The sequence below is a fragment of the Triticum aestivum genome, chromosome 4A (genome assembly GCF_018294505.1).
Source record: "Triticum aestivum cultivar Chinese Spring chromosome 4A, IWGSC CS RefSeq v2.1, whole genome shotgun sequence".
NCBI lineage: Eukaryota > Viridiplantae > Streptophyta > Magnoliopsida > Poales > Poaceae > Triticum > Triticum aestivum.
Window position 1 is genome coordinate 751,821,624 of NC_057803.1, and position 25,020 is coordinate 751,846,643.

Genomic DNA, 25,020 nt, shown 5'->3' on the forward strand with positions numbered 1-25,020 from the left:
CGTGAGATAGCGTCCAGAGGAGGAGCCGACCTCGTGGTCATGGTTCCCGGGCGTCCACTTCCACGTCATTTCGGCGGTGGGCGGTGGACTAGGGTTTTGACTGGTTGGCGGCAGGGCAGCAGAGTGGGGAGGGGAATGAGGCGCTATGGCGGAGAGAGCCGCTCCTCCTTGACGCACATTGGCGGTGGTGAGAGACGTTCTTCCTTCATGCGTCGTCCGATTTGGACGTCGCGGTTGCGCGGCGGGGATGTCGGCTCCGCCTTCACGGGAAGGAGTATCCCGATGGCGGAGTTGGGCCGTTGAGGTGGAGAACAGAGCGATAGAGCATCCGCCCCATTGGCTCCTTGTACTCTGCGTCGGTGGCAGCTTACACTTGACCCGCCACTGCGTGGCGCGCACTGCTGCGGCGGCGGCTGCTTCTCCTCGTAGCCGTAGGAGATGGCGATCTCCGCCTTCGTCGAGGAGCCTCCCGCTGACGAGGACGGCGGCCCCGGAGTTCGAGGGTGACGTCGCCAGGATCTGCCCGAGCATGTCCTAGAACCGTTGCCTGCCGGCACCGACGCCCAGGACTTGCCCATCGCCGAAGTTATGGAGGGAGATGGGAGTAGGAGGAGGAGGATAGATTGCGATGTGGTTGACGCCGGAGCGCGGCTTACATAGCCGCGGCCAGGCCATGCGAAGGGCCGGTCAGCCGCTTCAATGCGGCGTGGCGACCGGAGTTTGTTCCTCGGGAAGCTGCGTCCGCATTGAAGCGGCGGCCCCCGAGAGGTCGCGTCGGTCAGTACCGCCTTCCTCCCTTGAGTCACATCGTGGCATCAATGCCGGCCGCTGCGTGCTCTGCGCCAGCATGAATGCGGTGCGGTAAGCGGCGTGTGCATCGGAAGGAAAGCACGGGAAGGGCGTGGCGGGTGGGTTGTTTTTTGCGTTGGCCACGGTGGTTAGAAGCGGACGTGGAAGCGGTCCGGACTTCGGCAAATCCTTCCGTGTTTTTTTAACGGATCGATACAGGACTGCGTTGGATGATTATATGTTGGAATGTATGCAGTATGCTGGAGATGCCCTAATAAAAAAGACAAATAATGAAGCGGGCGGACGCGAGGCGGCGTTCCAATCCAGCCGATGAACGCGGGCACGAGCCCTCTCGCTCTTGAAGGAAGGAAGGACCGACAGGGTGGGCCCACTGCCCGAGCATCGTCCTCGTGGGCCCACCTCCCGACTTTTGTGGGCCTCCCGTGAGCCTCCTCTCCTCTCCTCTCCTCTTGGCCACTAGCAGTAGCAGCACATGCGAGCTTTACGGACGGGTGATGCACTCAACGGGGCTGACGCGTGGGCTCCCAGGTGTACCTGGCCCCACCTACCATCGTCAGATGACAAGAAAGGATGGCCTCAATCATCATACCCGTCCCTTTCGATCCCACTACTACTACTACTTCCCATTTTTTTATATTTCTTTTCTTTAATTCTTTCAATAGGATTATTATATTTTGTGGATAATCATTAACTTTTTTTTTTCTTGGCGTCCACCACTAGTACTACCAATGGCGTCTGCTTGCTTGGGCCAGTAAAAAACCCAATTTTTTATTTTATTTTATTTCTCTCTTGATTCATTCACTAGTAGGAGTATAAAAAACAAGAGAGAGAGAGAGAGAGAGAGAGAGAGAGAAGAGAAGAAAGAAAGAAAAGATTTCGCCTTTCTCTCTTTCCCCTCATCGCGCGAACCAACGCAGCGCAGCACGCCCGGGCCGGAGACCAAGGCCACCAGCGGAGAAGGGACTTCTCCGGCCGCCGCCGCCGCCGATTCAGTCCACCAGCTAGGGTTCCTTGCCCACCCCGCCGCCGGAGGCGCCAGGCGCTAGGTCAGTCGGGGTTCTTGGCCCCCAATTCTTCCTCCCTGGGTCCGTGGGTGGGTGGGTGGGTTCTTGATGGGTTTATATTACTAATCGAATTCGCGCCGCCTGGTCGTCTTCTCCCCGGTTACATAGGCCTTGTTAATCTCTGATTTCATTGCCTTTCTCTCTCGCCATGAATGGACGAATTCGAGCTCTCTTACTCCCCAACAAGGTCGTCTCCCTCGTTCCCAATCTACAACTCGTAGTTGGGCGGGATCGTTGACGCCGCCGCTCCCTCCCTTCCTATAGATTATATTAGATTAGATTAGATTGATTGGTTGGTTGGTTGATCGTGCGTAGGGTGGGTGGGGTAATCCCTCCCTCCCTCCCCTGTTAGCCGCCGCTATTTTCGTTTCCGGGGGTCAAAGTTCGTTGCTTCCATCCTTCCTTCCCTGTGCTTATCCAGTTACCTCCGAAATACACTCCTCCCACTCTTTGACCCGGTTCCTTGTGCAGTTACCCATTCCTTCTCCCCACCAATCCAAATTCATTCCCTGTTTTCCACATTCACAAAGGTACTACTTGATGCTAAAATTAGAGAGCTCCATTTGCTTGCAGGTGCCCCTCCCTCCCCGAATGCAGTGATGGACCGATCGCCGGCACCTCTCAGCCCACCAGGTACTGCTCATCTCCTGCTACCTCTGTCTCAATGTCTGCCCTGCATTTGCTTTGCTCTGTTTCCTGCTCCACTATCTGAATTAATGTCTCTGCTTTTGCTTTCTTGTGACAGGTTTTGCTGTGCCGCTCGCCGTCAAGAAGCGGCAGCAGGCGCCACCAGGTTACAGCAGCCCGTGGGGAGCCCCTCCGGCGCCGCCCCTCACCAACAACAACCCCAACCCGCCCAATGGCCTCAGGGGAGGCGGCGACACCAGCATCTTCTCCACCTCGCTGCCCGTCCTCCCGCACGAAAAACGTAAGCACGCCCGCACGCCAATCATTGTCCCCCTCTTCTTCTCAAGAAAGGACTGCCAATGATTGCGTATTTTTGTTTAACAAGTCTTTCTTACTGTGTTGTCTATGTCAGAGTTACTACCAGTTACCAGCATTGTTCAGATGGATGTATGAACATAGTTAACACCAGTTTTTGCTGTTTAACTTGTTTTACATTTAGTGTCTGTATGATTGAGTCCTCATCTTGTGCATTTTCTTTTGCTTTCAAGTGAACTTCCCTGACTCTGCACATGGCACCCCTTCGATGGACGACACCTCTGCTAAACTCAAAGACTTTGACGATGATCCTCAGGGGAATGACTACCCATTTGACTTTGATCTCCGGCAGATCGATGACCTGCTGCCTGATGAAGATGAGCTTTTTGCCGGGATCACAAATGGGATTGAGCCGGCAGGGCAGACTAACCCCGCGGAGGAGCTGGAGGAGTTTGATGTGTTTGGCAGTGGAGGGGGAATGGAGCTGGACTCTGACCCTCTGGACAGCATCACAGTTGGTTTGGGGAATGCAAGTATAGGCGATGGGCTTAGGGCCAATGGAGTAAACAACAATTTCGGTCTGTCAAACAGTCCTGGAGCTGTGGCTGGGGAGCATCCGTTGGGGGAGCATCCTTCCAGGACGTTGTTTGTGAGGAACATTAACAGTAATGTTGAGGACTCTGAACTGCGCTCTCTCTTTGAGGTAACCAGATTTATGTACTCTGTTTTTTTAGAGATAGAACCAGATTTATGTCCTTTTAACCAGTCCAATTTGTCTGTTTTACTCAGCAGCAGTAGGTGTATCCTTTAACTGAATATCTGTATATAGGATATTTATGATCTTTTTTTGAGACTAAGGATATTTATGATCTTGACACCTTCATCTTCTGTATTGACTAATTATAGCCACTGTTTGTTCTTATTTGTATCTGTTTGATGTCGAATCTCAGTTGTTCTTGACAGTGACGTTATTGTCATTCCTTTCAGCAATTTGGGGATATCCGGACCCTTTACACTGCAACCAAGCATAGGGGCTTTGTGATGATATCTTATTTTGATATCCGAGCTGCACGTGGTGCGATGCGTTCGTTGCAGAATAAGCCTCTGAGGAGGAGAAAGCTTGACATTCATTTTTCGATCCCAAAGGTTTGTTATGTTTCTCTTCTACACCCTTAACTCTTGGCCACAAAGTTAGTTCTTGAAAATGAATACCTTGTTCATCTTTGCAGGAGAATCCATCTGACAAAGATTTAAACCAGGGGACTCTTGTTATCTTTAACTTGGATCCCTCAGTTTCTAATGAAGAAGTTCGCCAGATTTTTGGAACTTATGGGGAAGTAAAGGAGGTCAGGATGCTACTCCCAAGTTTTGTTCCCACTAAATTAAGGTTTCTGCTTGGAAAATGCAGCTGCATACATATTTCCTTGGGTATTCATTCCAGCTGTTTGATTTCTGTTTGCAGATAAGAGAGACGCCTAACAAGAAGCACCACAAGTTTATTGAGTTCTACGATGTTAGGGCGGCAGAAGCTGCTCTTCGGTCACTGAATAAGAGCGAGATCGCTGGAAAACGCATCAAGTTGGAGCCAAGTCGTCCTGGTGGAACACGCAGAAGGTATGAATATTCCAAGAGTTATCGAATGGTATACTGAATAAGCATTAGATATGCCTGTTTGCTCCTCTAGAGATGTTCCTTGAATTTTGGACAACACAATTTTTCAGTTATCTGTCTTTGATGACTTTTACCAGTCTGATCTGACTCTTCTTCTATTTTCTTCTTCTGATTTAGCTTGGTGCAACACCTTGGTCATGAACTAGAGCAAGATGAACCCAGAGGTTACAGGCATTCTCATGTTGGATCGCCCATGGCCAACTCTCCTCCAGGTACATTTACTGGATCAGTTTTAAGTCTTGTTATCCTCGCTTTATCTAATTTTCTTCTAAACACCTGTTCACAACTAAGAAATGCATCTTCTCTTGGCAGGGGCATGGGCTCAATATGGCAGTCCAACCGACAACAATTTGCTGCATGCATTCAGCAACTCACCTACTGGAAATGGAATGAGTCCTATCGGAATGTCCCCTTCAATGATGTCAAATGCTCTGAAGATCGCGCCAATTGGGAAGGACAACAACTGGTCTAAATATGATCAAGTATTCTCAAACAGCAACCAGTCCCTTGGCGCTGCGTTTCAGCATTCACAGTCATACCAAGATCGCAAAAGTGAGCATATGAGCTCGAGTCCTGGGACTTTAACAGGGCCCGAGTTTCTGTGGGGCAGCCCAAAGCCTTATCCGGAGCATTCCCAATCCTCATCAATGTGGCGTCCACCACCAGTTGGTCATGCAATGTCATCTAGTAGCCGCCCTCAGGGTCAGGGCTTCCTGTATGGTAGTCGCCAGGCTTCATTGTTCGGATCTTTGGATCAAAACCGTCATCATGTTGGGTCTGCCCCTTCTGGCGCTCCATTTGAGAGCCACTTTGGATTTTTGCCTGAATCGCCTGAGACGTCGTTTATGAATCAAGTTAGGTTTGCAAATATGGGGAACATTGGCGGTGCTAACCGAAACGGGGGAAGCCTCATGCTGAACATGGCTTCTCGTGCTTCCTTGAATCCTGTTTCCGCTCTAAGTGGAAGCCTGACAGATAATAACTCTACTAACTTCAGACCAGTACCGTCGCCAAGGCTTGGGCAACCACCATTCTTTGGGAACACCACATATCAAGGACCTGGTTATTATGGACTTGACAGCTCCTCCATTGAGCGTGGTCGTAACCGCCGAGTTGACAGCAGCGCGTTCCAGGCAGATAGCAAGAAGCAGTATCAGCTTGATTTGGACAAGATCCGTAAAGGAGAGGATACTCGGACAACATTGATGATAAAAAACATTCCAAACAAGTATGCCCGTGTTCTCATTTGATGTCTTCATGTGTGCTCTTTATGTTTTGCTTGCTGGTTGTCCTCACTCTGTTTTTCCTGAATGCGATAGGTACACATCCAAGATGCTTTTGGCTGCAATTGATGAGCTCCACAAAGGAACATATGACTTCTTCTACCTGCCAATTGATTTCAAGGTAGTATATTTGATATTGCTTTATGCTGTTGTTTTTCAATGAGGTATTAGGATATCCAGCAGTGTAATAATTGTTTTTTTTTTCATTTTCCCCTGCAGAACAAATGCAATGTTGGTTATGCGTTCATTAACATGATATCCCCTGTGCACATTGTCTCTTTCTACCAGGTGTGTTTTCTTTGTTGGTCCTTTACATGTTCCATTGTTCTCTTATCAATCCATGTCTAGCTGAATTTCACAGCAGCCTATGCTTGCTGGTTGAATTAATCTCAACAGCTTGGAATATGACCTTCTGCATGCCTACCTTTAATTACAGGCTTTCAATGGGAAGAAGTGGGAGAAATTTAACAGCGAGAAAGTAGCGTCATTGGCTTATGGTAGGATCCAGGGAAGGAATGCACTAATCTCACATTTCCAGAATTCAAGTTTGATGAACGAGGACAAGAGATGCCGCCCCATTCTGTTTCATTCCAATGGACCAGAGACTGGAAATCAGGTAACAAGTTGCATTGCATGCTGAAAGTTAAAGGCCGTCTGTTTTATGAACTTGTATTGAACAAAACACGGCCTTATTTGGCACTATAAATCATGTTATATAACTGTTGCAAGATAATTGGAACTCAGTATCTCATTTTGTCACGTGAAGCATGACAGGGTATGATAATGGTATTGAAATATTAGTTATAATTCCTTCAAAAGTGAAGTGTAATACCCAGGGACACAATTTACTACTGCTGTTTTATTTATGCAATTTTTTTGAGAAATATTGACCCATAATGCAAGTGCTCTAATACCATGAACGAAACTCAGGAACCATTCCCGAACGGGATATGCATCCACATGCCTCTGGATGGTGGGGCAGGCTCCAGCAAGGAGCCCCTCGGCTTTGAAGAGGACGACAATCCCAACGAGATGAAGATATCCGGGGAGAAATCCATGGCGGGGAGTTTGTAGATTATATAACCAACGAAGAGGCTCGGAGTCGCCGCCGCGGAGTCTAACTGTCTTGTGACGAAAGGCGGTATCCACCCCCAAACTGTATAAAAGTGAGGAAGATTGGTTCAGTAGTGCAGGAATTGTGGCGTGGCGTGGCGCATCTACCGGTTTTTGTCGCAGCGGATGTCGCCCCCCTGAAGCAGCGGCTTTGAATCGCAGTCTGGGAGTTTGCTAGGTCCCCCCCTCTTTTGACCCCCCGAACTCTGTACAGATAGATGTGGGGAGTTGATGATGACTGGATGATGATGATGCTTTTGGTTTGGTTTTCTGTAAAGAACACCAATTGTACAGTCGGATGGATACTTGTGCTAGTTCTGCATGCTTTTATTTTTCTGTATGGTTGAAACTCAACTCAAGACGGGTCTAATCGGGTGATGCCAGTGTGGAAATATGAATCCCCACATTGTGCATTGTGAGTGATTCCTGTGTCCATTTTATTATTATGCACAACTTTTCTTTCTTATGTGATGATTCATCTTCATCCAGAATTTACAATGCTCATATATCTACCTGATCCTACAAGCAATGGAATGATTAAATGGTTGCATCCTCACTAGTTAACTTGGAAGCTCAGATTATCAAGTAAACTTGTGATGAAATGCTTAAATGGTGTTCTCTCTTTTTCTCTTTGGAAGTTCACTTAGCTGGGCACGATGAACTACTTGGTTGTTCTTGGTAAAGCATCACTTTCAGAGTTTGTTTGCATCCACACATGTTTGAACATGAGTGGCCCAATGTGCCATTATATTCGCATTTGCAATGTCCTGAAAATTTAGACTATATTCCAGTCTCAGAGGTGATCATGGTTTATGTAAAATATATGTAATCTGTTGTTGGTACAAAGTTAACTCCCACACCGAGCACCAACTCGCACGTTTCCAGTTCGACGAAGACAACCTATGTCAAACACAAATGTGGCTACAGCTAATTTGACACAGATGTGGAAGGATGTCAATGGTTTTGTTTGCATCACTTTTTAGATTGTGTTTGCATCCCGACACATGTTTGAACATGAGTGGCCCAATGTCCTGAGAATGATTATTATTCCAGTCTGACAGAAGATCATGATTTTTGTAAGAATAAGATTAGCTCAAGCCTTATGTAAAATATATGCTATCTGTTGTTGATACAGAGTGAACTCCCATGTCAAACCTGAGTTTCAAGTTCGACAAAGGCTATCAAACACAAATCTGGCTACTGCTAGTTTTACAACCCAAAAAAGGAGCATCATGTTCAGATCCATTAGTTAATGAGATTGAAGGATGCCACCGCCTTTTTGCATACAAACTCTGTCAGATTACAATTGAAACTTCGCCGACTGAATTTTCCGGTCTTCTTCCGTAGTTCCACAAGTGAGGCAGTTCGCCTCTTATCCAACCAAGCACCACAATAACCCCTGGTATGAAAATGTATGATACGGGCATCAGTCGCGCTGATTGAGGTAAGGGAGTAACTAAAATTGAGGGAAGGAACAATTTGTATGCTTACCTAACGTGCAAGGAACCAGGTACAGCAGCGCCGGCTGACCATGTCCATCCATCAGGAAAAGCGCAAGATAGGTAAGGAAAAGTCCTGCAAGGGGAAAAACAAGATGAAAATGAAAATGAAAATGCGAGCTCTGCACAAAAGGTACTGCTTGCTACAAACAATGAACTGTGTACAGAACAAGACGAGTCGAGCACACTTACCGACAGCATATCCCACAGTCAGCCACAGAAAATATCCATTCAAGATACCCTTTTTGCCTGCCCTATCAAATCTGAAACGTATACCAAAGTGATTTTGTATCATTCACAAATGACGTAAACCTCTCAGAGAACAGAGTTCTTAGTGTGCTAGGAAAGAAGGGCCCAAGCGTTCACTACGTGAAGATGTTTGAGATAAGCAAGAAGAATCGGTCTATTATCTCCCAAATATTCTCAATCTCAACCTAGCAAGAAGAATCGGTCTATTATCTCCCAAATATTCACCACCTCAACCTATCTTCCAGCATGGTAGTTAGTTATCCCTAATGAAGGTTCACAACAAATAGTGTGTCTTAAGGCCTTCATCGCATTTAGCATGATGGGACCAGACTACCGGACAGTATTTAAGTATGTTTCTTCTATGTATACCCATTAGTGAACTAACGGAGCAACATATATTGCAACATCGCGTAGAATACCTGTAGCTGAATGCAACGAGCAATCCAGGGAAGATAATATCGCCAAAGCCTATCATGTCATAGCCACCCCATGGATCAAAGAAACGAGGTATTCTTAGGAGCATCGGAATTGCTTCCCCTGAGCTGTCTCCACTAGCAACCTGAAGGTTTAATAAAATGAAAATCTCAATCACAAGTCACAGCACACAATAGAATAAGATAGGCCACTAAACATGATCATTTGCTTGAAAATTTATTTGAATAACATCAAATTATAAACCACAAAAAAGAACATGTTCTAAACATTTCACTATAGTTTCAAGTCTGAACAGTTGCTGCCAAAATATATCAATTTTATACGGGTCATGAGAGCACCAAATTAGATCATAACACTGAATATTCTAACAATCCACTCAGTTTCAAGATAGGCTACTGATTATTCTCTTATATTCTGAAGGTATTTAAGCAAGTAACCCTTGTGGATTCTGTCCTGTCCTTCTCTCGATTTTACAACCTACCAAATCCTTGCCCCTCAAAGTATACCTTTCTTAAATGGCTTCATCATGTGGTTGCAAGACTATTCCATTTTTATTTATCTTTTTGATGAGGAGAAACAAGCCTAATCCATTGATTTAACTAGAAAATCTGCTGTGTAAATTAACCTGTAAAACTAGAGCGTAACTGATAATAACTCCAGATGTAAATGTAAAGGTCAAGAATGCACTTACTGCAATCATAACACTCTCATGGAATATAAGAGGCGAAATGAAGACCCAGAAGATGTCATACACAAATGCAGCACTAAGAAGAGCTGATGCAACCTGCAAAGATACAGCCTTAGATACTTCTGATACATGTAGGAGTCGTAAAACTGTTAGGACTACTGCAAGTACAAATAGACATGCCAATACCCTGATATTAGGTAAGTGCGCCATCTGAAGCACAGTTATCATCAGGCAGATACCCTGTGACAAATACAGACTGCATGGTTAAAATATAGATTAAATAGACTAAATACTGAAGGTCATAAAAAACCCTCTTACAAGGATTAAAATAAAGATTAAAAACATAGCAAGTGAACATCAGAATCATCATCAATTCAGCTTACAAGGATGTCTTGGCCTATCCAAGCAAACGAAGAATGCCGATATACAGCCCATAGAATGGCAAAGACCGTACAGGATGGTACTATTCCAACAGACAAGGCCAAGACCTCCCCGTAGAATGGCAATTGTACAGTATTATTTCCCCAACCCTTAAAAATCCTGTAAACAAGGCGCACACGAGGCACAGACAATGAGGAGATAAATAAAATAAAGAGCATTGAAAAAAAATGCTTGATGTAAACTATTTCATGCATTACCTAGAGATAATTGTCACCAAGCAAACATGCATACCCTGCAAGCACAAAACAGAAACAAACTCACAACCGAATACCAATATAAAAAACTAAACAAGCACTTCAATAACCAAGCGCCAAGAGAAGTATTTGCACAAGGTGACAGGCCTTGTGATCAAAAGAGTGCAAAGATAGAGAATATACGAGGAAATACCTCAACACCACCAATGCAGAACAATACAATCAGTAGCCAGGCGACCCAAGACGACATGAAGTAGAACAGGAGGAGAAGGAAAACTGAAGCTACTATGACAAAAACACCAGCTCCCTTTGCTGTGATTTCAAGGATTTCTTTATCTTGTGTGTTGTTTGTTCCAGAATTAGGTCCCGGCTGTTTAGTATGAAACGAAGAAACTCATTAGCAAAACACTTCACCAAGTGATAACCTGAAAATTACTACTCATTAGCTAGAAACAAACACAATAAAATGCAAATTATTTTTTATTTTAATAATCATTCATAAGTAGCAAGCGTGTCTCACAACATTATTATTTTTTTGCAACTCAGGGCGGAAAAAAAAACTGTAGACAACATATAATCAAACAACAATCATGTATTCTACTCCCTCTGTCCCATAATGTAGGACGTCGTTTTGGCACTAGTCTAGTGTCAAAAAGCGTCTTAGATTATGGGACAGAGGGAGTATATTGCAGTCTTATTAATGTCTCATCAGTCATCAGTCATCCCTGTTCTGAGTCGAGATTTACTGATTGGTACACATATGAAAAGCCAAATTGCATGAACTGCCATTAAGTCTGGACAGGGAGAAAAGTCAGGACCTGCCGTGTCAGCTGATTATAATGCTCGTCAATCTGTTCGCATGCAACGAATTCACTCCAGAGTGAAGCACATACTATAGTTCCTACAGCCATTAACCACAAGAAGCATGCTGAAAGGTCCACAACTGGTCGATTTGGCGAATATAACTGCATCTCCACTACAACAAAAGAACATTGACTTATTAGCATGCATAGTCTGGTGCATCAAAAATCAACTCGTAATATATGTAACCTAGACCAGTCGTTCAAGATAACACTAGTTTTGCATGGCACATGAGTACAGATGTGATTATTAAGTAACTGACTTGTGTTAAAAAATGTAGAAGCTATGTGATCAAAGAGCCAAAGACGGTCCTCTCCTTTGGTAAGAAGTTAGATTACATCCATTCCAATTTAGCATGGATTCACAAGCACATAGATGCATCCACAGCTCTGGGACCTCTATCGGTACTAGAGGAACAAACAAGAGGATGGCTGTAGATACTGTTTGTAACATGATTTATTAGACAGAATGGAGTCAAACTAATGGACTATATCGTCCGCAAAACGATCTGGCAAAATATTAAAACAATAAGCAGAAATAAGAGAGTAGAGATGTTTAACTACCCAAAATCTACCACTGGAGCAAAATACAAGAAATAAAGAATATTACAAAGTTCAACAGCTAACAATAGTAAGGAGAGTTAAGAAGAATATGTACTTACCCCTTGCTCCATGATCCAGTAAGTCCTTCAGATTCTTGCCTGCTGAATGTGGCACCATTACGACGGGAATTGTCACATTAAGTGAAGTATCATTGTCACCGCAAACCATCTTGTAAAGTTCTGCAGACACAGAGTTGACCAAGCGGATTACTGTCTGCAAGAGAATCAGGCACGCCTACCAGAAAAATACTGAACAGGGCAGAGATAACAATATATTTCAGGCTGTCCTGATAATACCTTCATCGTCATTTAAAATAACCAAACCAGCGGCGCCAGCAGCCTGCGCAAACTCGGCCTTGGCGGTGAAAGGACACCCTCCGCGTGCCGCTAAGGCAATAGAATTCGTTAACTGCAGCAGCAAGGGTTAGATTTAGACTAGACTAGAAGATGCTTGTAGAACCAACTTAGTAACCGAGTTATGTCAGAGCCGAAACCGAACCTTTGAGGTTGAGTTCGAGCACAAGTCTGGAGGACTGGTGAGGGCAGCAAATGTTCTGTGAGCCTCGTCGACAGTTCTTGGCAAGGGGGATCCGAACCTCGCGCTCAGTCCGATAACTGTCGTGCCCTGGGTTCCGTTCACCCAGTTCTTCACCTTAACCTGGAGAACAAGAAAATGTGGAAGCATGAGAAAGAATGGTGGGCTGCCACACACAAGTGGTTGTTCTGCTGCTGCTGCTGACCATCAGAAAACACATAAGAACATTGCTGCCAGGTTCACAGTAGGGTGTGGGTTCAGAAAGTCAGGTTGGGCATCAATCAATCAACCAAGCAGAGTTTATCTTATCTACTACTGTAGCAGGGACGGGTTGCATCTACTCTATGTCGAAAGAAAGAAAGATTCCACATTTGACACCGGAAAAATCCGAGTGGAACCCAATCCACGAATCGCGAGCGGAGGGGCGACGAGATCTGATGGGGAGTACTGTAGAATGGATGGGGATTGGGTCTTTACCAGCTGGAACTTGTTGTTGCAGCCGGGGGAGGCGTCGTGGCCGCGGTCGTCGCTGGAGGCGTCGTCGGCCGCCGCGCGTCCGGCGAGGAGGAGGAGCAGCAGCAGGAAGGCGGCGAGCGCGGGCAGGGGGAGCTCGCGGCGGCGGGGGGTCGCCATGGGCCTTCTTTCCCGGCGCAGCTCGGGAGGCCACTTTGATTCGGACGGACGGAAGGAAGAAAGAAAGGAAGGAATTTTGGGTTGGATTCGAGAGGAGAGATGGGATCAAACTCCGACCAGTCGTCGATGGAGCTGGTGCTAGAGTGGGTTCAGATGGTGGCGTATTTCACAGGTTTACGCTTTCTCGGCCTGAAAACATGCTTCCTTGCCCTTACATCTCTTCTCGCATTTGTTTTTTCCGAGGCATGAGGGCATCGAGTATCTGCACCCGGTTAGAAAACAATTCATAAAAATTCCAAACAAATTTTGTGTGATAGACAATTTGATGCGTGACACCCGCTCCAAATTTCAAGTCATTCGGACATCTGACCAGCTCTCAGCAAAAAAGATAAATTGAGCTTTCCTTATGGTCAAGGAAAATCGTTTCTTCAAAAAGTGAAAGGATAACAAGGCTCCTTAGCTTTCAAATGATTTTCTTTCCCATGCTTTCAGTTGATCCAACAACGACAAACCATCATCAACTCGGGGTTTGGTTGGGATCGGGATGAAGTCAATTGCAAAAACGACAGAGTTTTCTTTATCTTGTTCCTGGTTCCAGGATACCATGAATGTAAGGTTTAAACACATAGCTGACCTACTCCAGTTCCAAAGCACGAAACATCGTTCAATTCAATGCGGCTATCGGGAAATTGATATTACACCACTAGCCTTCCACATGCTTTATCTGCGGGCGATCATGGAGGAGTCGGCTCGTTATGTAACTACCACTTGTCCGTGTGTTGCAATAGGGGTATATATATTCAACACGAATGTTCTCTCTGCAAGTGTAGGATGAGCAAGAGATACATGTCCAGGACAAAATGAGAATGCATTTGGTTAGTCTTCATGTGCCATCATTCGCTGGGTTAGTTTCTCATCTTCTCTATGGTTCTTATTTTGCGCTATTTACCAGTTTATATATCACTAGCATTTGCTTTGGAATTGCCAGTCCCCGAAGATATGCCGCAATTTCTTGAAACGAGGAGATGGTAAGCGGAGTCCGCATAAAATTTGACAATTGGGGTATGGCACAAGTGGCACCGTCATGAATGAGGTGAATAGTGGGTGGGCTTGAAGGCAAGAAGGAGTGAGATGAGGCAGATGAAACAAGTATCGCCGACTATAGCAAGGGCTCGCGCTAATGACACGACGATCGTCATAGTAGGCAACGGTCGGCCGTGTCCCTCTTTTGTCCCGGTCGCGGTTATCCACCGCTCACTCTCTTCACCGTGATCGGGTCGGTTCGTCTCCCCCCTATAGAGCACCCTAAAAATAATTCAAGGATTTTTTTTTGAATAACAAAAATAATTCAAGGATGAAAAGGGATGATAAAAGGAAAGAAATAAAGAGGGAGAAATGGGCCTCCAAAGCATAGTTTTAGAGTTCAAGTACTGATTTGCACAGTTGCAGGCGGCGGCTGCATTCTGCTCTCGCAGCCGGAGCCCGGCAATGCTACACGTACAAACGATTTACAGGCGTTTACAAGATGGTTAATCTTGATTGGTCAATAGGTGAGCGGGACGGTCCACCCCCTGAAAATCAGGGGGAGGGAGATTTGTGATTGGTTGTTACTCCCTCCGTTCAGAAATACTTGTCATCAAAATTGAGTCCTATTTTGATAAGTATTTCCGGACCGAGGGAGTAGATGGAAAGAGCGTGTAAAAGCGTGCAAGTCTTTGTATGTCTAGCATTTTTGGCCGGAGCGTCTGGACAAACAAACAGAAAAAGGGGGGCTTTTCCTCCGGGGCCGGCGCCGCCGCCGCCGCCGTCTGAAGCTCTAAACCCTCTCCGCCGCGGCAGGTAATGCTCTCTTCTCCTCGCTCTCGCTCTATTCCTCCCCTCCCTCTCTCTTAGGCAGGCAGGGTTCTTCCCCGCTTCGACCGCCGGCGAGGCCGCGAGCCGTCGTCTCCTCCGTCTGCCGCCCTAGCGGCCGGAGGAGAGGGGGATCCCCGGCTCGCCGCAGGCATTGTAAGTAGGTAGGTTTCGCGATGGGATTCTCTGGGCGCCGCGACGGCGGTGGAGGGGGTGCCGCGTGGTGGTGTGCCCGCCCCGGCCCTGTTCCCCAATCCGGCTAAGCTTCCGGTGGCGGAGCCGGGGCCGTCGTGCTCTCGCTGGTCAGGTTTGGCCGGCGAGATGTAGAGGTGGCGGCGGTGCGTTTTGTACTCTGGTCCGCTTCCGGCACCTCCGGGCGGCCTGAAATTAGTCTCTTTTACGATTTATTTCGGGGGATTGGGTGCTGCTCCGTACCTCTGATGGCGAAGATGAAGATGCCCTTGCCTGGTTAGCAGGAATTCAGATGAAGATGCAGCAATTCATTCAGGAATGATGATCTGTGACTGTGATGGATAAAGAGTCCCTGTTGGTGTTATGGGTTCTAATTATTAGCAGGCAGATTCATGTCCCTGTTGGTGTTGATGCATGTTTTGCTCTGCTGCTTAGGGTCGATGCATGTTTGTCGATTGTCCGAGACTGCTTTTGTTTCTACTTCTCTTCCGTGAAGCCCACGAGCCACGAGTTTCTCAACTGGGATTATGCAGGATTCTGTTCTGTTATGTCCCCCAACTTTTCTATGTTCTGTTGTCTCTATATTAATGTCGTCGTTACCGTTTCCTTTTCAGGGCCAAGTTTCAAAGGCAGACTTTGATCAAGATGGTAGTAGCTGCCGACATTGCCTATTCACTCGAGTTCTCTTTTCTCGCTAATGACGCTCTTAAAAAAAAATACCAAATTTACTTTGATGTTATAGGCCTCGCAGAACACCGGGTCGGGATCGTCAACCTCTTTGGGCAGTCTATTTGATTCAGACGATGAAGAAAACAGTGCCCCTTCACTGCCCACAACAGAAGCTGACCGAGATACCGAGGTGATATCATCACCTCGTACCCGCTGTCGTTGTCGTATATCATTCGTTTTGAGGTTGTCTGTCGAAATCTTCTGAATGTTCCTAACTTCTGCAGGAGCCAGATTCTTTCTGGAAAAAGAGGTCATATTTGCTGACCAAAATGAGCTTCTCGAAGCAAGAGGTCGATTTGGCAGTCAGAGAGTTGGGTATGTGATTCTGCATCGACATGTAAAAGTAGTAGTAACCATTTGCTTTCTGCTCAACATATGTTTAATTTCTTTTCAGGCGAGGGAGCATCAATTGATCAGCTTGTGAACTGGATTGTGACCGCTCAAGAAGCTAAAACTGAGGTTTCTTTTTCCCGATCCCTTTTGTTCTTGTTTAGTAGCTGTTGCTTCTACCTCGGAATCTCGACTTCGTGTTGCATGACCTTGACTTAGAGCCAGCGCATTCGCTCACACTTGACTTGGGTGTTCCAGTCTCTGTAATTCTGAACATGAATCACAAGAACAATCTTAGAAAAATCATAAAACTGCTAAAAATAAACAGAAATGAAAAGTACTAATCAAACATATCTGCTGGTTGTGCTCGTGGGTTCAACGTTTCTGCTGGCTCCATCCTTCCTTCTTCCACTGCAATTTGCACTAAAAATAAACAGAAATGAAAAGTACTATTCAGTCCTACTAGAGAACTGTTCCGTTTGACATACCTATCAATAATCAAGCTCTCAACAGAATAATTCTTCAGGCATGTTCTTGATGGGCGATAACTGTAGTATGAACTTCAGACAGGACTGCTAAATTTATATGCAAATGTGAGCAACCTCAGGCCTGATACTTCTGTTTTAAAATGACACTTTTTCAGGGAAATGCTGAATTTCTGCCTGCGCAAATGGATAAACCGCATTCTTTGCTCCAGATGGGGTTTACTCAACAAGAAGTCTCATTTGCTATTGAAGCTTTTGGTAGGTGCTCCTAAAATCTTCAATATTGTTAGCTTCTGTTACTTATTTTACCAGATACTCCGCCCGTTCCATAATACAAGATGAAACCATGTAAAGAAAGCCCCTTCAAATTCAGCACCACTTCCGCTGTTGATGGTTGTTGGGCTAATGGTCTTCCAGATGATATTCTCACCGCACAACAGCAAATTTACCATAACCAACCTGCAGTAGAGTAGCACACCTGTAAGAGATATAAAGTTGAACATGCTTTTTGTACCACGGAGCACAGCATATTCAGCATAATGTTTAAGAAATTTTCGCTCAAAGATTGGATCATTCCTAACGTGCCACAATGCCTGCCAAATCGCCCATACCCCAAACCAGATGCAATCCATACTCCCATTTCAGCCATGAAACAAAGTTTTGGGTAGAAGCAGGACTCCTGTTCCTGGCCAGAAACTCCTTACCAAAAGACCAAACAAACAGAACAGTAGGACATTGGAAGAGAAGATGGTCAATGGATTCAGGGGCCAAACAGAGAGGGCAGCAGCCATCTGTCAGCCCATGAGGACGACGGATCTGCTTCTTAGTGTGAATCCTCTGATGCAACACTTGCCAAGCTAAAACTCTGATCTTCAGAGGAACCTTTAGTCTCCACACATCTTGTTCAAAAAAGGTGTCAGTACTCTCTGGTGAGAAAGCCATCCGGAAGTAGACTTGGCACGGTAATTTTTGCCAGCACTGAGAGTCCATTCGCTCTGTATTGTACATCTCTGAGATAGATAGGTCGTAGAAGGTCCATCATGTCCTCCCAAGTACGCATGTCATCCCTCCCAAAGTTCTCTTAAACTTGATGTCCCGACATTCTGTTTCTGAATCATATGATTGGGCCACAGTGGCATCTGGGTAATCCGCCATACTGAACAGACTAGGGAATCTAATCCTGAAAGGAATATCCTCTATCCGACAACCTTGCCAAAATCTCCCTATTGCCAACAACAAACTTAGCTCCCCTAAGAAAGAGATGTTGATCTTCTGCAGCCCATTCTAGAATTCTGATCCCCTAGTGTTAGTCATGAAAATAGAGGAACATTCCAGCATATATTTATTTTTAATGAAATGAAGCCATAGAGGAACTTTATCGTCATTGAACAATTTCCAAATCCACTTATGTAACAATTTCCAAACCCCAATATCTGTAGGTCTACAGACTGACTCCCTTTTGACCAGATATGTCAGAGATAAGATACCCAGCTTTACAGTTTATCCCCAAAACCAGAACCTCACTCTTGTGATAATTAATCATCATGCCTGACATACCCTCAAAACAGGGCAACCTGGTGCATGTAGCTCCCGCTTGCGCAGGGTCCAGGGAAGGGTCCGACCACTTTGGGTCTATAGTACGCAGCCTTTCCCTACATTTCTGTAAGAGGCTGTTTCCAGGACTTGAACCCATGACCTCATGGTCACAAGGCAGCAGCTTTACCACTGCGCCAAGGCTCCCCTTCACATACCCTCAAAACAACATAAGGAAATTGAATGCTACTGTCAGCACTCTCCATTAAGATGACGGTATCATCTGCGTGTTGTAGCAGACTTGATTCACTTGTTAGTCTGTTTTGGTGATTTCGTACAGACTTTAATGTCATGTTTTTCCGTTCCTTTCAGGTCAAGAAGCCAAAGTTGAGGAGCTCGCTGACGCAATTCTGGCAAGGCGAATTGCAAATAACATTGAACAGAAAGAAGTAACTAAATGCGCGGTGAATTTGTTGTTCTAGAGCATTCCAATATGCACACTTTAATTTTAAAATGACAAATTTTCAGGAAACTGCTGAATTGCTGCCTGAGGTAATGGATAAACCACTTTCTTTGCTCAAGATGGGTTTCAATAAAGAAGAGGTCTCAGCTGTGATTGCTATTTTCGGTAGGTAAACATGGTGTCAGGATTAGAGCTGTAGCCATAATTTTAAATATATCAATCTGTCAATTTTAAGCTGACGAGTACATGTTTATTTGCAGTCTACTAGTTGGTCTGCTCTGTTGAGTTCAGAAACCTTAAATGTCATGTTTCCTACTCTTTCCAGGTGAGGAAGCAACAGTCGAGGAGTTGGCTGACTCGATATTTGCAAGACGCTTCTCAAATACCACTGAGCAGAAAAAGGTAACTAAATGACATTCATTTTTATTAGACTCGGGCTGTTCGGAGTGGTGACTGTGTAATACACCGGGGGGCATCTGTTGATTATTAAAGTATGTAATCACTGACTCCAATGCTCATATGGAAAGTGACATCTTTAAATGCTCTCATGGATGTAAAACAATGAAAACTAATCAATAACCCCTCTTGTTTCTAACATGGCATTGTATGTTCTCTTTTATGTAGGTGAAGATAGAGTCTGAATTTCCGGACGAGACAGAAACTGGGTATTCAACATCGAGATTGAGGTTCTATGATGATGAGGATGATGCCAACATCAGATGTAAAAAGGCCAAGCATGCATTTGGAGATGACAGAAGGGCGTCAAGCAGTCAGAATGTTAATCAATCTAGCCGCACTCCATGGTTAAGTCGTTGTTCTGGGTCAATTGCTAATGGTTCTCTGAAGGATGAAGATGTTGAAAGGACATCAAGCCCTGGTAGAAATATCCACGGTGACCTTGTCAAACCTCCCTTCTTCATCTATGCAAGTCTGGTTGACATCACCAAAGAAACTTGGAATACCTTATCGAGTTTCTTATTCAATGTTCAACCGGAGTATCTAAACAGTCAGTCCTTCTCAGCTCTAACGCGAAGGGAGGGTTACATTCATAACCTTCCAACGGAGGGAAGGCATGTTGCTGTTCCAAGTTCACCAATGACGATCAGAGATGCATTACCTTTGACAAGGCAGTTCTGTCCCTCCTGGGACACGAGAAAACGGATTGATGGTGTTGGCTTAGATGTGGCAGGAACTGAACAGATTCGTGCGAAGCTGGAGAAGGCAATGAGAGATTCACGAGGAATTCTTTCAGAAGTGAAGCAAGCACAGATTGTCCAACAATGCAAGACGGCGAATCTTGTCTGGATCGGTCAAGGCAAGTTAGGCCCTCTGCAGCCACACCAGATGGAAGCGATACTAGGCTATCCAGCTAACCACACAGATCTGCCGGGCATAGACCCACACGACAAGGTTGCTTCTTTGAGGTATGCCTTGCAGACAGACACCATGGCATACATTTTGTCGGTCCTAAAGGACCGGTATCCTGATGGGCTGAGGGTCCTCTCTATTTTCAGTGGAGTTGGGGGTGCAGAAGTTGCTCTACACCGTCTTGGCATCCCGCTGAGATGCGTGGTGTCCGTAGAGGAGTCTGTGGTGAACCGTAGAGTTCTAAAGAGGTGGTGGGGGGAAACCCAGCAGAATGGAAAGCTGAGACAACTGGATAGGATCCAGAAGCTAGATACTAAGGAGTTTGAGGCCCTGATGAAAGAGTTTGGTGGTTTTGACCTGATTGTTGGCGGAAATTATGGTCTGTACAGAGGCGCAGCGATGACAGTGGGCACAGCCATGGGTATGGACACCAGTCGGTTCTTTGAGTATGTCCGCATTGTCCAGATGGTGAGAAGAAAAATGCAAGGAATTGCCTGACACACAAAGATTTGTCCTTGTTCGTTCTCCCGTGGATGTGGATCATCAAGGGCTGGTAGGAACACCTTCACAAAAATTCTTCTTCTTTGTCTTGCTGTAGCATGTATTGTCTGCAACGGGACCTCATCCTTGCACCATAGAAAGAAAGGTAAAATTTGCTTCTGTTTGTTTTGCACAAGTACTTCTCTGTTTTATGAAGGATTTTTAATTTGCAATTGGCATGGCCAATGGCTTACATACAGAGTAATATACCCAGTTCCTGTGGTCCTTGTTGATTAGCATTCCCTGTTTTGCTTCTGTAGCAGCATAGCATGTGGGTGAGCCGCCCAGGCAACCATTAGACAGGAGCAGATTTGTTTTTGACTTCTTGTTTGGTTTATAATGGAACAGCTAGCTGGTCCAAGATCAGAGTACAGAGGCTGTATTTGCTTTCCATGAGATTCAGTTCAGTTCCTCACTGCATCGTTGATTTCTGTGACAGAAACCAATCAACAAAACTAATTTGTAATGTGAGGCAGCAGCCATTTTTTGTTCGAGTAGAGAGCACAGATTCAGTTCAGTTCCAAATTAGGAAGCATGTGTTGTTGCATCCTGGCTGTAATCATGGGGGGATTCGGTTGTAGAGTGCAGAGAGGAGTCTTCCTGATTCTGACCTAGATGAAGGTACCACACTCCTTGCTCCTGGTCAGATATTGCAGCAGCAGCAGCGTTCCATATATTTTTCTGCTATCTCGGTTTTCAGAAACAAAAATAATAATATTTTCCTGTCTTCATATCAGGTGAGGTGGATGGTGTAATGTATCAAGTGATGAGTTTCTTGCGCTCCTCGAGATTTTGACTGAAGACGAGTCTAGTGGCCGGCAAAGACAAAAGCCCTATTGAATGTCCAGCAAATGGTCTTCGATCATGCTGTCGAGATTTCATAACGACAATGTTGTTGTATGTATGTATGTAGTTTTTTTCTTTCTGGCAATGTTGTTGAGCTTGTGAGCTATGGCAAAGCTGATCAAGCAACGGCACTTTGGTTATCGTCATTCTTCTTCGTGCTTGACGTCGCTTGATTGGATTTGCCATATCTCAGAAACCGATTTGTCCCACCGCCATCGGTGTGTAGGGGGCAGTATGTGGCTGTTCTTCTCGGGCCTTGCTGCCATGGCTTGGTGATCCACCGAGTTCGAAGATGGTGGCGCGCCATCAGCCATGGAGATATACCTCTACATCTTTCTTCATGGCCGTCTGGAAAGGAGATGTAGGCGTCGACGATGCTTGGAGTGAAAGCAGCAACCCATGGGAGAGACTAGCAACCCATGGTGATGGTGCTGTCAGTTCAAGGCAACGTCTGACGGTCTGCGTAGTCTCAGGACGTCTACTCGGCGCCGACATACACCTGCAATTGGCAGTTTTTGATCTACATTAACGTACAAACCACCGCCTATGGAGCACTCTAGATCCATGTAATGTGTGTACGTGTTCATGTACCTAGTGCTAATGGAAGTGGCATGTAGTACTTGTAGTGTTGATCAAATAATCATCATATGCATAGTTAAAGCACGACTCTTTTTGTACTTGTTCTCAACAGATTCAAGCTTTCCAGTTGGACCCCGGCTTTAAGAAAGCTCTAGTATCAACTTTTTACCAGAATTTGGACCTATTTAACAAGTTGTTCAAAAAATATCAACCCAATTGAACCATTTTTAGAAAAAATTTAAGCATATCTATATATAATCCGATGGTTTGAAATAAAATTTTAACTGGATTTGACTTTCTTTAACCAACGCCAAACATGATGATGCCAGATTTCTACGTGACAATAAGTGAACCAGCGAAACCTCAGTGCCATCATGTGTGGCGGCTACAAGGAGGATTATGTTTTTACGAAAATGTAGCAAAAGGTAGTCAAATTGCAAAGATGGGTATCAAAGCTTTATAGACGAACATAGCAGTCACGGATATTACATCTTTCTTTTCCCTCCTGCAAGGCGAATAGGGCACAACCTTCCTCCCGTCAATCTCGACCGGCAAGCATGTGGATTCGCCTCCCTTCAGCCTGTCACCTCGGCGGTTGGTGGTGGGGAGGAGAATCCTGGTACCTCGGCTTTGGCTAGTAGATATGTTAGGGTTTTAGTTTGCTCATGAGCGGCGCTTCTTCTTCGAGTTAGTCTTCGAGCTTCAATCCTCCTCAAGTTCATCCATTGGGACCGATTAGATGGACCTCCGTGTGTCACAATGATGTTGAGCAGTGCTGTGACAATGATCACCAAGTGCTCCTTCGATGATAGCAACTAGAGGTATGATGGTTGTGACCCAATACTAGCTACAACGACCATTACCCCTATGCTGCAACGACGTCGACTAGTGCTACAATGACGACCATTGTGTGTTGTGACGGCATTGACGAAATGCTACGACGACAAACACCGCGTGCTGCAATACGACAACTCAGGAGGTGTACGATCAATGCCTCCATGCCGAATAAAACATACAAGCATCTTGGGCGTGCAACCTTAACTAGCCTGCCACCATCATGCGGGTAGCGCCTCGCTTTATAGTAATAGTCATATTGCCAAGATACATGGTACGAGGAAATCCTCAAAAGCCGATCAAACAAAGAAACATGACAAAACAAGCCGATAACGCCAAAAACTCACGAGCGTGCAAAACTAGACGATTCAGCAAGAAGAAGCACAGGAGACATGTCATCACACCCGAAGGACCTCCACACCCATCGTCGATGCCCCCAAGAGGGGCATGACGTGAAGCGCCGCCTTCAAGAGAAGAGCGACAGTATTTTCACCCTAAGTGTCGGATGGAAGGGAGAAGGTTAAGGTGGCACCCCCAGGAGTAGAGGGACACCACAAGCATCATTGGCCCGGCGCCGAGGCACAGAGCTCTCGCTCGATCTCCCCTACACGCCACATCACGGGAACATTCCACAAACACAACATGACGGGATCCCACCCGAGCGGACCGGGGACTCCAGATCTTCGAAGCCCGCCATTGTCCAACCCTAGATCTACCCCAATGACCGTTGGGAATCCGCACGCCACACTCGCCCGCCGCCGGCCTCAAGCTTGGCCTGAGCACGTCTCCGCCCAGTACTGCCGGAAAGTCCGCGTCACGCTGCCCGAGAACGCCGGGACCACAGCCGTATCGGCCAAAGTGGCCGGCCCGAGCAGGCCCAGGCCCGGCGCCGCCCCGCCCCAGTGAGCCGAGCACAGAGACCTTGTAGATTACTTTTATTATTTTTTTGGTGAGGGGACCTTGGCTGGTAGACCAACGGTGGCATGTTTGATATGATTGAGACGCAAACGGCAAGGGACATATGCATGCAAGGAAAGGAAAGGAAAGGACGGATCCTCTGATTTGATTTTGAAAAACATACAAATATATGGAAACGAATCCTCCCTCTGATTTCCATTTCCAGGCCCAGGCCGGCAGCTCCGCATATTTGGATAGTTTTTGAACGTTTTTGTAAACAAACCAACAAACCAACGAAAGCCGTTAAGTAGTACCCGTCTCCGTCTTTCTCCTCTCATCCTCCCGTACGTCGTGCAACACCATACCACACAAACACAGGCAGAGGCAGAGCCATGGCGATGATAGTCTTCGATGCAGCAGCAGCAGGGAGTTCCTCCGTCCCACCTTCTCCCACGCATCATGATCAACACGTATGTGTCATCTCCTTCTTCCTTTATTATTTGCTTACTTGTATTATGGTTATTATTCATTCATCTGGCCGGCCGCTTCTCCTCTCATCAATGTTTTGGATCTTCATTATTTCAAAAAAATATTATGTTTTGGATCTTTCTTCTGAATTTAAACATCTTGCAACGAAATGATTAAATAACAATTCCGACGACCGCAGGATGAGGGGCTTGCGCTCGCTCTTCTTGCTGACCAACAGCCTATGGCGGTTGACGGATGCGATGATCCAGAGAGCGAGGTCGACTATGTACTACCTCTCAGAGTAAGTGTTCAGCTGCTCTACTTCAGATTAAACAGAGTCGTGATTTTGCAACTTCTTGATTGATCTAATTACCCTCGTCATCTTGAGGTCGTGAGGCCCGATTTTTCTTTTGCGACGAAAAGATAACAACTTCTTTTTTTATGATCGTAGGAGGAGGGGCTCGCGCTCGCTATCATTGCTGGCCAACAGCCTATGGCGGTTGATGAAAGCGATGATCCAGAGAGCGAGGTCGACTTTGTCCCACTCAGAGTAAGAAGTGTTAACTGGCTGTACTTCAGATTCAGTAGAGTCATGATTCAGATTCAGTCGCATGACTTCTTGATCAATCTAATTGTGGCAGGTCGTGAGGCCGGAGGACGAGCAGCAAAAGCGCCCTGGCGGGCGGGTTAAAGTATGTGCACATAAACCTAAAATGCAGAAAGTAAGTCCGTCGATACACCCCTGAAATGCATTCTTGTGTTTGTGCTTGTGATATCCTGGAACTAAAATTAGAACCAATAAACAGAGCTTCCAGTTGTATTTATGAAATTCACAATGGTTTTGCTAAGATTATATATCTTTTACCTTCAGCTGTCGTGTATTTAA

General features: G+C 45.7%; 3 protein-coding genes across 13 annotated transcripts; 2 read left to right on the forward strand and 1 right to left on the reverse strand.

Annotated features, from left to right (window-relative positions):
- Positions 1-1,650: 1,650 nt before the first annotated feature.
- On the forward strand, positions 1,651-7,389 carry LOC123088651 (protein MEI2-like 2). 3 transcript variants are annotated; one of them, XM_044510872.1, is made up of 14 exons: positions 1,663-1,754; positions 1,788-1,856; positions 2,448-2,507; positions 2,620-2,802; positions 3,050-3,519; positions 3,804-3,962; positions 4,046-4,162; positions 4,279-4,430; positions 4,605-4,699; positions 4,800-5,715; positions 5,807-5,891; positions 5,990-6,058; positions 6,207-6,386; positions 6,701-7,389. In XM_044510872.1, the coding sequence occupies exons 3-14, from the start codon at positions 2,474-2,476 to the stop codon at positions 6,842-6,844; spliced, it is 2,604 nt and encodes an 867-aa protein (XP_044366807.1). In that variant the 5' UTR covers positions 1,663-1,754; positions 1,788-1,856; positions 2,448-2,473; the 3' UTR covers positions 6,845-7,389. The 3 variants fall into 3 exon arrangements, with proteins under 3 accessions (XP_044366805.1, XP_044366807.1, XP_044366806.1); XM_044510870.1 differs by having other exon boundaries at positions 1,651-1,856; XM_044510871.1 differs by having other exon boundaries at positions 1,665-1,860; positions 2,456-2,507.
- Positions 7,390-7,954: 565 nt separating this feature from the next.
- On the reverse strand, positions 7,955-13,149 carry LOC123088652 (signal peptide peptidase-like 2). 2 transcript variants are annotated; one of them, XM_044510875.1, is made up of 14 exons: positions 12,864-13,149; positions 12,351-12,509; positions 12,149-12,260; positions 11,912-12,031; positions 11,208-11,365; positions 10,583-10,759; positions 10,393-10,427; positions 10,138-10,294; positions 9,941-9,994; positions 9,758-9,850; positions 9,051-9,190; positions 8,575-8,645; positions 8,375-8,458; positions 7,955-8,282 (listed from the first exon to the last, which is right to left on the reverse strand). In XM_044510875.1, the coding sequence occupies exons 1-14, from the start codon at positions 13,017-13,019 to the stop codon at positions 8,179-8,181; spliced, it is 1,620 nt and encodes a 539-aa protein (XP_044366810.1). In that variant the 5' UTR covers positions 13,020-13,149; the 3' UTR covers positions 7,955-8,178. The 2 variants fall into 2 exon arrangements, with proteins under 2 accessions (XP_044366810.1, XP_044366808.1); XM_044510873.1 differs by having other exon boundaries at positions 9,758-9,994.
- A 1,581-nt stretch (positions 13,150-14,730) lies between these two features.
- LOC123088653 (probable inactive DNA (cytosine-5)-methyltransferase DRM3) lies at positions 14,731-21,487 on the forward strand. 8 transcript variants are annotated; one of them, XM_044510879.1, is made up of 12 exons: positions 14,731-14,858; positions 15,677-15,710; positions 15,805-15,921; positions 16,016-16,106; positions 16,186-16,250; positions 16,765-16,864; positions 18,512-18,588; positions 18,668-18,767; positions 18,928-19,004; positions 19,227-20,616; positions 20,771-21,131; positions 21,248-21,487. In XM_044510879.1, exons 2-10 carry the CDS (start codon positions 15,708-15,710, stop codon positions 20,466-20,468), a joined length of 1,872 nt encoding a protein of 623 aa, XP_044366814.1. In that variant the 5' UTR covers positions 14,731-14,858; positions 15,677-15,707; the 3' UTR covers positions 20,469-20,616; positions 20,771-21,131; positions 21,248-21,487. The 8 variants fall into 8 exon arrangements, with proteins under 8 accessions (XP_044366814.1, XP_044366813.1, XP_044366811.1 ...); XM_044510878.1 differs by having other exon boundaries at positions 20,774-21,131; XM_044510876.1 differs by having other exon boundaries at positions 20,859-21,131.
- The last annotated feature ends 3,533 nt before the right edge of the window (positions 21,488-25,020 follow it).

Coding starts and splice junctions, on each gene's coding strand:
- LOC123088651 (XM_044510870.1), top strand. CDS start 2,474: ATGGACCGATCGCCGGCACCTCTCAGCCCACCAG. Junction 2,508..2,619: donor GGCACCTCTCAGCCCACCAG/GTACTGCTCATC, acceptor TTCTTGTGACAG/GTTTTGCTGTGCCGCTCGCC. Junction 2,803..3,049: donor CGTCCTCCCGCACGAAAAAC/GTAAGCACGCCC, acceptor TTTGCTTTCAAG/TGAACTTCCCTGACTCTGCA.
- LOC123088652 (XM_044510873.1), bottom strand. CDS start 13,019: ATGGCGACCCCCCGCCGCCGCGAGCTCCCCCTGCCCGCGCTCGCCGCC. Junction 10,428..10,582: donor TCTGCATTGGTGGTGTTGAG/GTATTTCCTCGT, acceptor TTGTGCTTGCAG/GGTATGCATGTTTGCTTGGT. Junction 10,295..10,392: donor TTGGTGACAATTATCTCTAG/GTAATGCATGAA, acceptor CCTTGTTTACAG/GATTTTTAAGGGTTGGGGAA.
- LOC123088653 (XM_044510879.1), top strand. Junction 15,922..16,015: donor AAGCTGACCGAGATACCGAG/GTGATATCATCA, acceptor TAACTTCTGCAG/GAGCCAGATTCTTTCTGGAA. Junction 16,251..16,764: donor CTCAAGAAGCTAAAACTGAG/GTTTCTTTTTCC, acceptor ACACTTTTTCAG/GGAAATGCTGAATTTCTGCC.